The sequence below is a fragment of the Canis aureus genome, chromosome 21 (genome assembly GCF_053574225.1).
Source record: "Canis aureus isolate CA01 chromosome 21, VMU_Caureus_v.1.0, whole genome shotgun sequence".
NCBI lineage: Eukaryota > Metazoa > Chordata > Mammalia > Carnivora > Canidae > Canis > Canis aureus.
The window spans coordinates 143633-156673 of NC_135631.1; the positions used below are offsets into that span (position 1 = coordinate 143633).

The following is a 13041-nucleotide window of genomic DNA, read 5'->3' on the forward strand; positions in this document are numbered from 1 at the left end:
TACTGTAAATCCATCCACTTCCCCTAGAGCTTTCCAGCACTGCTGGGTCAAGAACTTGCTCTTCCCCTGTCCTTCCATCTGGTCTTCTGGGGGAGGGGCCTGCTGTGCTGATTCTCTGGTGTGTGTACCTGGGCTCCTGAAGGCAGCAGGGCGCAGCCCCCTCCGCCCTGAGCCGCTGCCTGACCTGACCAACCGGCTTCTCCTGGAGTCCCCACCGGGCAGCGCTCCAGCCCTTTACTTAGATGAGCCCATGGTTTGTGGTGCACTGCCCTGGGGTGCACTTCCTCTATTAGTGACTCCAGGAGACTGAAGACTTCACTGCCCAGGAGACTGAAGACTTCACTGCCCCTCCTGAGATTCTGCCTGAGTTCTCTGCTCTCTCTGTCAAACAGATAAGTAAACGATAAAAATAAATAAATAAAAGTGGATATCCCTTTTACTGAATTCTACCAACTCACAGGTACTTAGCAGCCTGCACTGATCACTTTCTCCACTCATGGTCTCTACCTAGTTTAAATCTCACACAAAATTTGACTTTGTTTTCATAAATCCTGTCACTCACCTAAGTATTTAGCAACATTTATAATCCAGCACAGACTTTTTGGCCAAATATCACTTCATATAGTCATAGGATGCCGGCTGCAATGTCTAGTTCTGTTGGGTCTCAGCCTATTAATAGTGATGCTATCCACCTGAATGCCTGAGGCCCTCGCCTGAGCCCTACCACTCACAGCAGCCCCCAAAGACATTTCCCCTTCTAGAACAAGTGCTATGGCTGGACTGATCCTTGTGGTTCTTACTGTAATTGTAGGTTGCACCTCAGCAACAGCCACCAGGAAACTGAAGGACAAGACTTACTATTCACAAGCCCTGGAGGATATGCAGCATGCCCCAAGGGTTACGTAGCAAGGGAGAGAGAGAGAAAGCACAAACCTGGGGTTCTGACTTTATTAGGGTTGAACGTGAAGTACCTACAGTTTCTTGGATTCATTCTTTGTGGGTGAATTTAAACATAAGAGCAGGAATTAGGGCACAGGAAGAGAAAAGCAGGGTCATTCAAGAAGTTATCTATGTTATGTAATCTATGTTAACCAGAGCTTTCTTTTTTTTTTTTAATATTTCACTCATTCATTTATTTATTTAGTTTTAAGATGTTATTTACTTATTCATGAGAGACACAGAGAGAGAGGCAGAGACACAGGCAGAGGGAGAAGCAGGCTCCATGCAGGGAGCCCAATGTGGGACTCGATCCAGGGAGTCCAGGATCACGCCCTGAGCCGAAGGCAGACGCTCAACGCCTGAGCCACCCAGGCGCCCCTAACCAGAGCTTTCTAAAGGGAATCTTCAAAGGTGGAGTGGCCTATTTTTTTCCCCAGTTGTTTTGCGAGCAGCTGTGTCATATGCTGGCAATTCATTTATTTGAAAGGAATGTCTTTGAAATGGATGCACTGGCAATCAAAAGCTTAATGTCAGGGACTTAAGTCTCTAATTTTACAGAGGAGAAATCAAAGTCAAAGAGTAGAACAGAACAATGGAGTACACGCATCCAGAACTGGAGCTGAGAATGATCCCTAGGCCTTGTGATTTCACCAACTGTATTCCTTACACAATTCTTTGACAGTCAAATGGCACAGCTCTACCTGAAGGAAGCCTGAGAAAGCAAAGGGGCACAGATTCTGGAGCTAGAACTGCTAGACTTAGAACCACAACTGCACATTTATAAGCTGTGTGACTATGAACAAGACCCGTAGCCTCCCCAAACCTCAGTATTTTCACCAGCTAAAATAATAACAATGGTGCAGTTTAAGTAAGATAAGCCAATGTGTTAAAGCAACTATACAAGGAGACTATTGGACCAGAATAGCTCTAATGCCTTGATAGCCTACATAAGCAAACTGAAACCAAAGACAGAATCAATGCACACCAACCGGAGAAAAATGAACTTAGGAACAACTAACCACAAACAGCCAACTAAGTTCTCTCAAATAAGGCAGCTGTCTAAACTACAGCCAATCAAATAATTTCCTCGCTCTGCTCCCACGTCATCTAGATAAAAACCTTTCCCCTAGCTCCTGCCGATGAGGTGTTCCTAACCATTTTCAGTTTGGTGTTGCCCAATTCAAATCAATGTTCACTCAAACTCTTCAAATTTTTTATCTAAATTTATCTTTAAACATATATAAAGGACACAGTAAATGCAAAAAAAAGCAAAATAATTTTTAAACTATTAATTAGCATTTCATTAAAGAACTGTATTTATGTAATAATGCTAACTATATGGAAATGAAAATCTACTACATATGTAGGTATGTGTGCAAGTATGCATATCCATATACACATGTGTTATATTTTATGTAAATATACATACATGCACATATTGCACATCTACAATAAACTCAATTGCTTAGTTTCCCCAGTGTTATATACATTTATTTCCATTTCTCTTACTAGAATAACCTGATGTTTACACAGAGGAAGTATCTGTTTTCTCTTGTGTACAGGTAAAATGCAATTCCTCACAGCAATCTGGACAAAATATTTCATGGGGGCTTATAGCCAGTGGAGTCCTTATAATGATTCCCAAGGATGGTCTTAACATCATATCAAGCAGAGTGGTCTCATCACATTTCCTTGTAATGTTTTTGTTGTCCTTAGGACCAATTCAAGGGAAATGCAATATAATTTGCATGGAAAAATATCTTATAAACAAAAACTAAAAGTAAAAAAAAATGTAAGTCATATTGGATGTCATAATATGACTGCCTCTTCATTGTTGAAGGATGCAGAGTTTTGAGAACCAAGTGACACAAATTAGAATGCAATTGATTCTGAATTTCTAAATAGTTTACAGGGACAGAGAAAAGTAAAATTGGTTGACTGATCTGTGATATTATCAAAGGAATTAAGAAGTACCAAGGAACTTTGCTTATCCCAGAGTTTGATGAGAATCCTCATCTATTCTTGCCTACTAAATCCATAATCTTGACATTGAAAACACATTCAAGTAAGTTCCTCCTTCTACATCACACGGATTGCATAGTATTGTTAGATCACAGTCTGCTCAGACAGGTAAATCACAAAAGAACAATCCTAATGTCAGAAACGAAACTAATTTATTACTCATGACAAAAACTCATATCCTCATTGATGGACTGGCCAGTACAAAATGTAAAGGCACGAGAACAGCCTGAACATATATTTTTTTCTTTTGAGGAGAGTCACAATGAAGTTAGTTAGTTATGAGGCTAACAAGGAAGTTAGTTATGAGGCTAATAAGAAAGCTATTGAGTTTATAACTGATTTTCAAGGTATAAATGATCATAAAAGAACTTGGTGGCTTTAAGACATACTTGTAATTTGGCTTTGGCAAAATAAGGGGGGTTGGGGTGTTAGTGGTACTTAGGCAGTTTCTTTCTTTCTTCTTTCTTTTTTTAGGCAATTTCTTTAAAAAAGAAAAATCTGTCTCTGTTCCTGAATGTTTTACTATCATTTACTAAATATTTACACCACAAGCTTGAATTTTAATTTTCCCGAAATACCAATATAAATTCTCCTGGAAAAAACAAGACTTCATGACTTTCGGTAGCTGTAGGAATGTCTGCTCTCCGGGTACTTTACTCCCCCAGTAAGTCACGACACGTGCATAACGGGCGTACCTGTACTTGGCCTTTAAGATCACACTTTTTGCTTGAGGTTCACCACGACCCCCCGACTTCCTCACCTACCACGTAAGACCCTTCTGTGTCTTCCAGCCGCTACCTCCACTTCTTTACAAATCTTTTCAACACGTTTTAGCGACTCTCCACATCAAATAGAAAACTGATTACCAGGTGTAACCTGAAGGGTAAACTCACCTCAGCAGGTGGATGAAAAAGTCATTCTAGAGTCTGGCCAAATGGTCTCTTCATTAATTTCCATCTCTGGCTTCTCACGTTTTTTCACAGAGGTGGAGGATAGTTGCGGACTCCACTATCTGCCTTTGTCGATACATACACCTCCTACAAGATTCCTCTGAGGGCAAAGAAGGTGATCCCGGTCGCTCCGCGGCGAATGCACCGGAAAGACCGACGTCGGAAGCTAGAATTCGAAGCCGTTTCTTCTAACGCCGAGCGGCAGCGGGCGCCTGACCGCGCAGTCCGGCCCGCAGCGCCCTACGGAGCCTGCGCACGCGGGATGCCCCGCCGGAGGGGATGCGCAGGCGCACGAGGGCAGCGCCGGGGCTGCTGCCGTTGGAGGCCCGCGCGGCCTGAGGAGCCTGAGGAGCCTGAGGAGCCTGAGGAGCCTGAGGGCCGCCGGGTCCCGGGCTCCTTGCTGTTTCAGCGATGCTTGCGGGGGGACCTGGCTCTAGGGGCGCCGCCCGCTGAGATCCGCCTCTCGCTCTGGGCCTGGGCACTGGCGGGAAGACCCAGACCGGCGCTGCAGGGGTGCTCCAGGGCGGGGAGACCAGCCCCCGCGGGGGTCCTCCCTGGGCCCGGGCCCGGGCCTGGGCCTGAGAGGGCGAAACTCAATCCCTAGGACCTTGACCGCGTAAAATGAAGGGTAATGATGTCGCTTCGCTCACAGTATTTCTTAAGTGTTAAAAGGCGAAAAGCGGCGCGGAGACCGACTGCGGTGCCGCCCACCCTCGCTCTCCTGCCCGGTCTGCGCTGGTGCAGACGCCGGGCCTCAGCCGTGTCCGCGCCCCGGCCCGTGTGGCCTCGTCCAGCCGGAGTCCCTCAGTCACAGCCCAGGGCCGGCCCTGAGTGGGCAGAAGTGAATTCCGGGAGCTCCGGGAGCTCCCGCTGCCTTGGGAGCCGGTCCCGAGCGTCCAGCGTTAGACGACACCGATGCCCCGCAGGGGAGAAGGAGAGGGGCCGCGGACGCTTTCCAAAGCAGGCTGCTGCGGAGGCCTGAGGGGCCAAACCCAGGGAGGGCCCGGGTGAGGCCCGAAGGTGCGCAGGGAGCAGCTCCTCAGGGGCTTTATCCAACCTGCCGAAGGGTTTGGGCTGTATTCTGAGGACAGGAGGAGTCGTATCTGCTAAAAATGGAGAAGTGGTTTCCAGACATGTGCTCTCTGTCGACTGTTGGGAAAGTTGTGTGTCATAAAGCGAGTGTATGGGATGAGGATAGGGTTGGGGATAGGGCTGGAGGCTTGTTCTGCTTGTTCTTTGGAACATGCTTTTTGGTTTAGGGATGGGATCTCCAGAAAATAAAAACAAATTAGTAAGTTTTGTTTTTTATTTAGAGTTTTTTTTTTTTTTTTTTTTACAAAAATGAAATACTTAACTGGTCATAGAATAGAATGCTTTTGTAAAAAAATTTAACCATTATTTGTTCCAGAAATATATTGTGATTTCTTATATTTCCTATATTTTAGGAATACATTTCTTTTTTCTTCCTTCCATCAATTAAGCCAAAGAAATATATTGTAGTTTCTTGTATTTTATATTTCAGAAATATATTGCGTAGTTTCTTCCTTCCATCAACTAAGCTAAAGAATTTTAAACACACAATCTGTTTCTTTCTTGTATTTTAGTGAATACTTCACCTGGGGAGATTTGGGAGGGGTCTTGATGGAAACTATAATGTTGCTACATATTCTGCCCAAGTCACTCTTGATGCTTCCACTATCAACTGTGAAAAGAATTTTTATACATACATAAAAGGACTATCTTTTTTTTTTAAAGATTTTATTTATTTGAGATAGAGAGTGAGAGAGTGAGCATGAGCACAGGTGGGGAGATGGACAGAGGGAGAGGGAAAAGCAGCCTCTCTGCTGAGCAAGGAACCCAATGCTGGTCTCCATCTCAGGAGTAATTACGTTTTCTTATTTTCCTTTTATCTCGAAAGTGACGACAGCAATCTAGACATGACTTCCTGTTACTTAATATATTAATTCTTTAATTCTGTGTCTTTCATTTAAGCATGACAGAATGATTTCCTTGATTGCCTTTAGGCAACTGTACCCTTTCTTTGATATTTCTCAAAGGTGGTGTTTAATACATGAGACTTATTATTTATACTTAAATTATTAACATAGTATTTTCTCTACAGCCAGTAGGTCTTGTAATTCTTACCTAGCTTTTTTCTGTCTCTGTACTTTATAGAATTAAGGGATATTCGGAAAGTCAATCTTAGAAACTGAAGACTCATTAAAATAATCAAATCATGAGATTTTAAGGGTACAGGGAGTGAGAGGTCATTGACTCAAACCCTCCTTTTGAAAGGACCAAGGCTCAGGGTTTAAGATCATCCATTAGATAATCACCTGGCTAAGTGGCATGATTCGTGTTATTGACCTAAGTATGGCATATTAGAAGATGTAGAACAATGTAATGTCAGATCTACAAAGGATATAGTTATCAGCAAGGTTTCCTAAACACCAGGGAGAAATGCAGGAATAATGGGGGATGGGGGAAGAAACAACAACAAAAGAACTCCTAGGAGAAGCCTTTAGGATTGCGGAAGCAACTTTGGTAAGTTGTCTGGTGGCAGAAAAAGTTCTTTCATATAGAAAGAAGAACTAGATAGCAAGTATGTATCAGAAAAAAATATCATAAACCCATGATCAATTTAAGTACAAGAACTTGGTTTTGAAACGCAAACATGTCATAATGAATTGCATTGAACTGATTATGAATTGCAAATAATTTGTTAAAAGCTTTGCTGAAAATTCTCTAACACTGTTCCCTAAGCATTCTTCATATTTTATCATCCAGAGCCACTGTTTACTACTTAGAAAAAATGATTGTAATATGCCTTTATATTTTAGTTGTAGAGAGAGGCTTTTCACTTATGGAGGCCGTTATTCAGAACAGGAAGATGCAAGCTGATGCCTTTATGAAGTTAGGCACAGAAAGGAGAGAGCAATTGCTTCATAGTTTGGGGAGGTGGTTGTAAAACAAGGAAAGAATCAAACTTAAGTATCTTCTTTTGAGCAAAGTGTATATATATGTTTTGTATTGTTTTGTAGAAGTTAATAAAGATATCACCAAAGATTAGAAGCATAATCATCTAGAAGAAATGCTGGTAGTATGGCTCCATGTATGTGTTCAAAAATCTCTCCAGCAGATAGTCTTGTTTTAGGGGTAAGTAAAACTTCACTTTGACTAAATTCAGGACTATGCACTACTTCAATTTACTAAGGATTATTCTTGAATCTGGAGAGGGGCTTATTTGCTTAAGTCAAAAGGGTCAAAATGGATTTTATTTTATTATTATTTTTAAAGATTTTATTTATTTACTCATGAGAGACACACACAGAGGTAGAGGCAGAGACATAGGCAGAGGGAGAAGCAGGGTCCCTGCAGGGAGCCTGATGTGGGACTTTATCCCGGGACTCCAGGATAACGCCCTGGGCTGAAGGCAGGCGCTAAACCACTGAGCCACCCAGGGATCCCTCAAAATGGATTTAAAAAAAAAATTTAAGTACAGTTGACACACAATGTTACATCAGTTTCAGGTGTTCAACGTAATAATTTGACATCTCTCTACATTATGTTAAGCTTATCACAAGCATAGCTACCATCTGTCACCATATAATGCTTAACAGTATTACTAACTATATTCCTTGTGCTGTGCCTTTTATTCCTGTGCCTTATTCATTCCATATCTGCAATCTTCCTGTATCTCCCACTCCCCTTCACCCAAAAATATTTTTTTAAATATTGATTGTCTTCTACAAATTTTGACTGATCACTCATGTCTCTTCATAAATATATGCTTATATATAAGCATAGTGACTAAACCAACATACATAGGATAGTAAATCCCAAAAAAGAATAAAAGAAAATGTTTTTTTCTTAAACCAGGAAAGGGATCTATTGCTGATCTCTTTCAATTACTGTATTGATGTCTATGCAATAGGATGATTATTAGTTTGTCTCTTCAATTGTAAACAGCTGAGCTAGCTCTTAATAAACACCAAGGAATTATGAAGATCATGCTTTTTCACATCTAAAGGAGAAAGAACTTTTCCTTTGAACTTAGCCACTGTGTAGATTAATTGTCTAAGTCTCCCGCCTGACTTCAGCAGAAGTTTATAATCTTTTTGGAGTCACAGACCCTTTTGGACATAGGAAGAAAGTGCGGAATCTCCTCCCCAGCTTCATGTATGTATCGTAATCATTTGCGCTTATATTTTTGGTGTGTGTGTGGGAGAGGCCTATGACCTCCTAAAGTCCCATTCATTGGATCTAAGTCAAAAACCATTTTTAAGTGAAAAAACCCAGCTTGTTCTCCACGCACTAGCAGCCTTGCTTTCTTATAGAGTTCTTTTCAAGCTTTGGCTACTTAAATATTTCCTAGTATTATATAGGATAACCGCCAATTATAAAAGGAAACACTATCTTTCAAGCTCACTCATTTAAGAGTTGGGAAAGTCATGTGGAATTAATATTCTCCATACTAATGTGCTTATGCAAGAGGTATGCTGGGACACGCTTTTGGAGACTGGTGACAACAGTGAGACAGCTAAAGTCCAGGCTCTTAAGGATTTTGCAATCTAGTAAAGGATTTTCTCCCAATCAAATCCAAAGTATCTCTGAAAATAATGCCTTTCTTCCAAATTAGATGCAGAGGAAATCTTAAATTCTAAAACTATAAAAATGCATAAGATTGTTAACAAAAATTGATCTTTCTATAAAAGAGAATTCTCTAAAATATATCTTTAATGTTAGCCAATTGCATTTATGTATTTTTAGATTACTTGCTTTACAAAGAGCTGAGACTATTAAAGTTAAATCATTAAATAGCTTACTATTAAAGTTTATATTAAGGGGCTCCTGGGTGGTTGAGCGTCTGCCTTTGGCTCAGGTTGTGATCCCAGGATCCTGGGATCTAGTCCTACATCAGGCTCCCTTGGGGGAGCCTGCTTTTCCCTCTACCTATGTCTGCCTCTGTCTCTCTGTCTCTCATGAATAAATAAATAAAATATGTTAAAAATTAATTAAAATAAAGTTTATATTAAAGTGAAAATAATATATCCTCTGAATTTTTTTTTATTTTTTATTTTTGTTAAGTAGGCTCCACACCCAACATAGTGCTTAAACTCATAACCCTGAGATCAAGCGTCATGCTCTACCGATTGAGCCAGGAGATGCCCCAACCTCAGAAATTTTTAAAGAGTAATTAAAAATGTGATTCAGTATATGAAATACATGTTCATTTATAAATTGAGAAATAAATTTACTGGCACATATTTGCTTGGATTGTAATATCTTACAAATTAAAATTGAGTAATAATTTTCCCCTCCACCAACCCATCCCCTATCCAATAGGAAAACCTTGTACAAGTAAATCTACACTAGGTACTCTGCATCTCTATGTTGGACTGTACCTTACTGCAGCATACTTGTGAAAAAGATAGATACCAAATATGCCTTGAAAGCAAAGATAAGTCTTTAAAAGATGCAAAAAGTGATTCAACCTTCATAAATTACTAATTTACAAGAATATATTGGATGCATGACTTCCTGCATCCAAATATATTAGTAGCTGTATTTTCCCCCAAATACCTTCGGTATTCTCCTCTCATGCCATTACTTAATAGGTATGGAGGATAGCCAATTGTAGAGTCAGATCATCAACTATTTATGGGAGAATTGACCAGAATTATTATTGAGCAGTCTGATGCTCCAAGTATGGCTGATTCATATTTGGTAAACCTCAATACTTCCTAGTTAGGGCTTTCTTTTGGGGCTAACCAGTCCAGAAAATACATGATAAGTGCATTGCTATTTTACTTTTATCTTTCATAAGAGTACTGCATGTTTCTTATAGTTAATTTATTTATTATGTTATAAATCACATAGTTTCAGTGCTAATACCTTCTCTTCTCACAGGCTGTCCAGATTATGATTGGCATATTTCATGTTTTCATGTGGTATTTCTTATTGATTTTGTATATGGGACAAATTAGAGGAGTCTTTGGGACGTATGAACCTATAACTTACAAAACAGGATGTTCTCTATGGGGCATTATTGTGAGTAAAATATGTTTATATGATTTAATCATTCAGTAAATCCTATTCTTGCCACTAGTGGAAGATAGGGAACAGTTTTTAAACAGAGATTTCAGGCTAATTATGTAAGTAAATCCCATGTTGGTAGACTTAATTCAATATCAAATTCCTTTTTTCAACAAATGTTTTTTTGAGCACCTTTAATTTACAAGGCAAAACCTCACATTTTGCCAAGAAATGTGGATACAGAAGGGAATACACAATTACAACCATAGGTTGGAGTGTCTTTAGATATGTTAAAGACAATCATAACCTAATATCCATTAGCATGATTAATTTTCATATTTAGGGTCCTTACCTTCTTCACACAATAAGCCTATACTCAAATATTATCTAAATTTGACATTACCTGCTTTCTTCTATGGTTTCTAGACAGCCATAAGGTAGTAGAAAAATTTGAGGAGCATGGCAACCTCAAAACTAAGTGAACAAATAGGGAAAGATAAACTATATTAAATTCTGTTATTTTGCCAAAGAGGGCTGAGAACTGACCATTGGAGTTAACAGTGTGGGAGCCAGCAATAAACTGGACAAGGAATGGTGAGGCAAAACCTGACTAGTTGGTTTAAGAAATAATAGGAAGAGAAGAACTAGACACAGCAAATACAACTCCTTTAAGGATGCTGGTGTAATGTGGCCTTGAGAAATGGGGTAGTAGCTGAAGGAAATTTCAGTCAAGAGAAAGTTTGCTTATTTGTTTCAGTAAGATGGAAGTATCATGTCTTTTACTGAGGGGACCAAACCAGAAGAGGGAAAATCGATATGAAATAAATGGATGGAGGGAGGGATTATTAGACTCACGTAGGCAAGAGATGATGAATCTGAACACATAAATACTTTGGTTCATGGACAGTTTATCTCTAGCAGTGGTTCTCAACTAGAGGTGGTTTTGCCCCTTAGAGAATATTTGGTGATGTCTGGAGACATTCTTGGTTTTCACAGCTGGGATGAGCATCTAGTAGGCAGAAGCCAAGGATATGGCTAAATATCCCACAACATATAGGATAGCCCTCATAAGAAAGAATTATCCATCTTTAATGTAAATAGTGCCAAGATGGGTAATAGGATGGAAAGGTAGAGGAACAAAGAGAAAGGACAAATTTTGATAGGCAGGTAGATGGGATGTTGGGAGCTTATGGAACTTTTCTTCCAATGGCTTCAAATATCTCAGCAAATTAGGAAGCCAGATCATGAGCTAAAAATGAGAATGGGATAATGGATTGGATTTTTGATGAGAGGACATGAAATAGTCATCTAGAAAAAGTGAGAGAATATATGCATTGTGCAAAAGTAGTTTGACTTTCAGTAAGCATTAAGAGCTCACTTAAGCTTTAGGAACATGATGTGTGTAGTGAGATGTGCCAAGATGATTGTGTGTCTTTCTCTGGTCCTGTTTGGCTGCATTGGTTCAGGCATTCAGTGAGAAGGAGAACTGCATTTAATCAGAATTTGGGTTTAACCATGCATCTATGATCCAACAAGAATAGTGCAAAGGAGTTGAAAGTGTACATAAGCGAGTGTAATAGTTGGCCGTGGAATTTAAGCTGGTAAAGGAAGGAATATAACAGGGAGGTAAGGGCCTCGATTATAGATCCAGATGAGGTCAAAGGATTGTTAGAGTTATGATACTATAAGATGTGATGTGGAAATATAGAAGCTAGTGGTCAAAGTGGGATACTTGAGATTTGAAAGGTGTTCTACTTACTGGCAGAAACAAGCACAAAAAAAAATGAATATGGTTGTGAGTGACTGAGCTAGGATGAAATCAGAGGACTAGAGAAGAGACATTCAAAGAACCACAAGCCCAAGGTATTAGAAGGATCACACATATATACATAAATTACCAAGGTTTAAGAAGTATTACAGAGAGAATGAGACAAGAATTCAAATCACCATGAGTAGAGTGACCAAGTCATCAGTGGATGAGGAGACCACTTACCCAACATGTAGAACCAATGTTATAAGGGCGGGGGTTGAGGTGACTGGGTGATGGGCACTGAGGGGAGCACTTGGTGGGATGAGCACCGGGTGTTATGCTATATGTTGGCAAATTGAACTTCAATAAAAAAAAAAAAGAAAGAAAGAAAATGGCCACCATTTGAGAGTGCTATAGAGAAAGCAGTAGTGTCTAGGAGATCCCCTGCCTCTATACATTGGCTCAGAAATGTCAAAGAATTGCTTTAGAAAAAAATATTGAATTTTCAGACAATCAGATAAATGATTAATGTCTGTCAGTGTTTAATTGTACATTATAAAAATAGCTTCTGGAATAAAGTATCTAAAATTTCAATTAAATTTAATCCAATGCAAAACTGTCATAAACTTTTGAAAGACATTTTGTGAAGCTCATGGTTTGATACTCTAGCTACAGAGCACTCCGGTTTAAAGTTCAACTTTATATTCTTCCTTTCATTGTCTAATTCCTTAGAAATCTAAGCTTTTGTTACAAAATGAAGTGCTTAGTGTGTAAGTTTAAGTTATCCTGGAGGAGTTAGTAGCTTTAAGGTTTAGTCTTCCTATAAATGGTATAGCCTGAATGCTGTTTTTCCACAGATTATCCTTTGACTTAGATTTTTGTTAAAAAAAAAACACTGGAACAGATAAGACAAAGGGAGTATTTCAAGGAAATTATGCAACTCACCTTCAAACAATATGGCATAGCTTTACACTTCTGGGAAATAGACAATGTAACCTAGTATGAAATAATGGAAATTCTTTTTTTTTTTAAAAAGGGCAAAAACATGAATTATTATTACATTAATAATGGCCACAGTCTCAAGAGATATATTTTGTACAAACACAATTTGGGGTAGACTCATGAGCCACTTTTTTCGTATCTGGATATATATACAGTAATTGTAATCAGTAGCTTCATTTTATTAGGAAGATAGCATTTGGAATGCTAATCAGGTGAGTTCAGAAAGCTTGCACAAATATAAGCAAACTTGGCCCTTGATTCAGGACCGTTTAAGTCGTCTTTGGCATATACCACAACCTGAATTCTGCCCACTGTCCCCTATGTTTCTGTGATTAAATGACC

General features: G+C 39.5%; 1 protein-coding gene and 1 long non-coding RNA gene across 9 annotated transcripts in view; one reads left to right on the forward strand and one right to left on the reverse strand.

Moving 5' to 3' along the window:
• Positions 1-4182, reverse strand: part of LOC144292092 (uncharacterized) — a 77665-nt gene extending 73483 nt beyond the window's left edge. For 2 of the 4 annotated variants that reach the window (XR_013359607.1, XR_013359605.1), the window contains exon 1: positions 3855-4173. This is a non-coding gene — a long non-coding RNA (uncharacterized LOC144292092). Of the gene's footprint in view, positions 1-3854 lie in introns of all 4 variants that reach the window. The other 2 variants (XR_013359606.1, XR_013359608.1) reach the window with 2 other exon arrangements.
• A 53-nt stretch (positions 4183-4235) lies between these two features.
• LOC144292089 (membrane-spanning 4-domains subfamily A member 13-like) overlaps positions 4236-13041 on the forward strand; it is a 74729-nt gene continuing 65923 nt past the window's right edge. For 3 of the 5 annotated variants that reach the window (XR_013359602.1, XR_013359603.1, XM_077861797.1), the window contains exons 1-3: positions 4236-4539; positions 6953-7067; positions 9822-9962. Coding sequence is in view for 3 of the 5 variants with exons in the window: in XM_077861797.1 (XP_077717923.1) it covers positions 7014-7067; positions 9822-9962 (195 nt within the window). In the remaining 2 variants the exon portion in view is untranslated. Of the gene's footprint in view, positions 4540-4699; positions 4932-6952; positions 7068-9821; positions 9963-13041 lie in introns of those variants that run through there. The other 2 variants (XM_077861795.1, XM_077861796.1) reach the window with 2 other exon arrangements.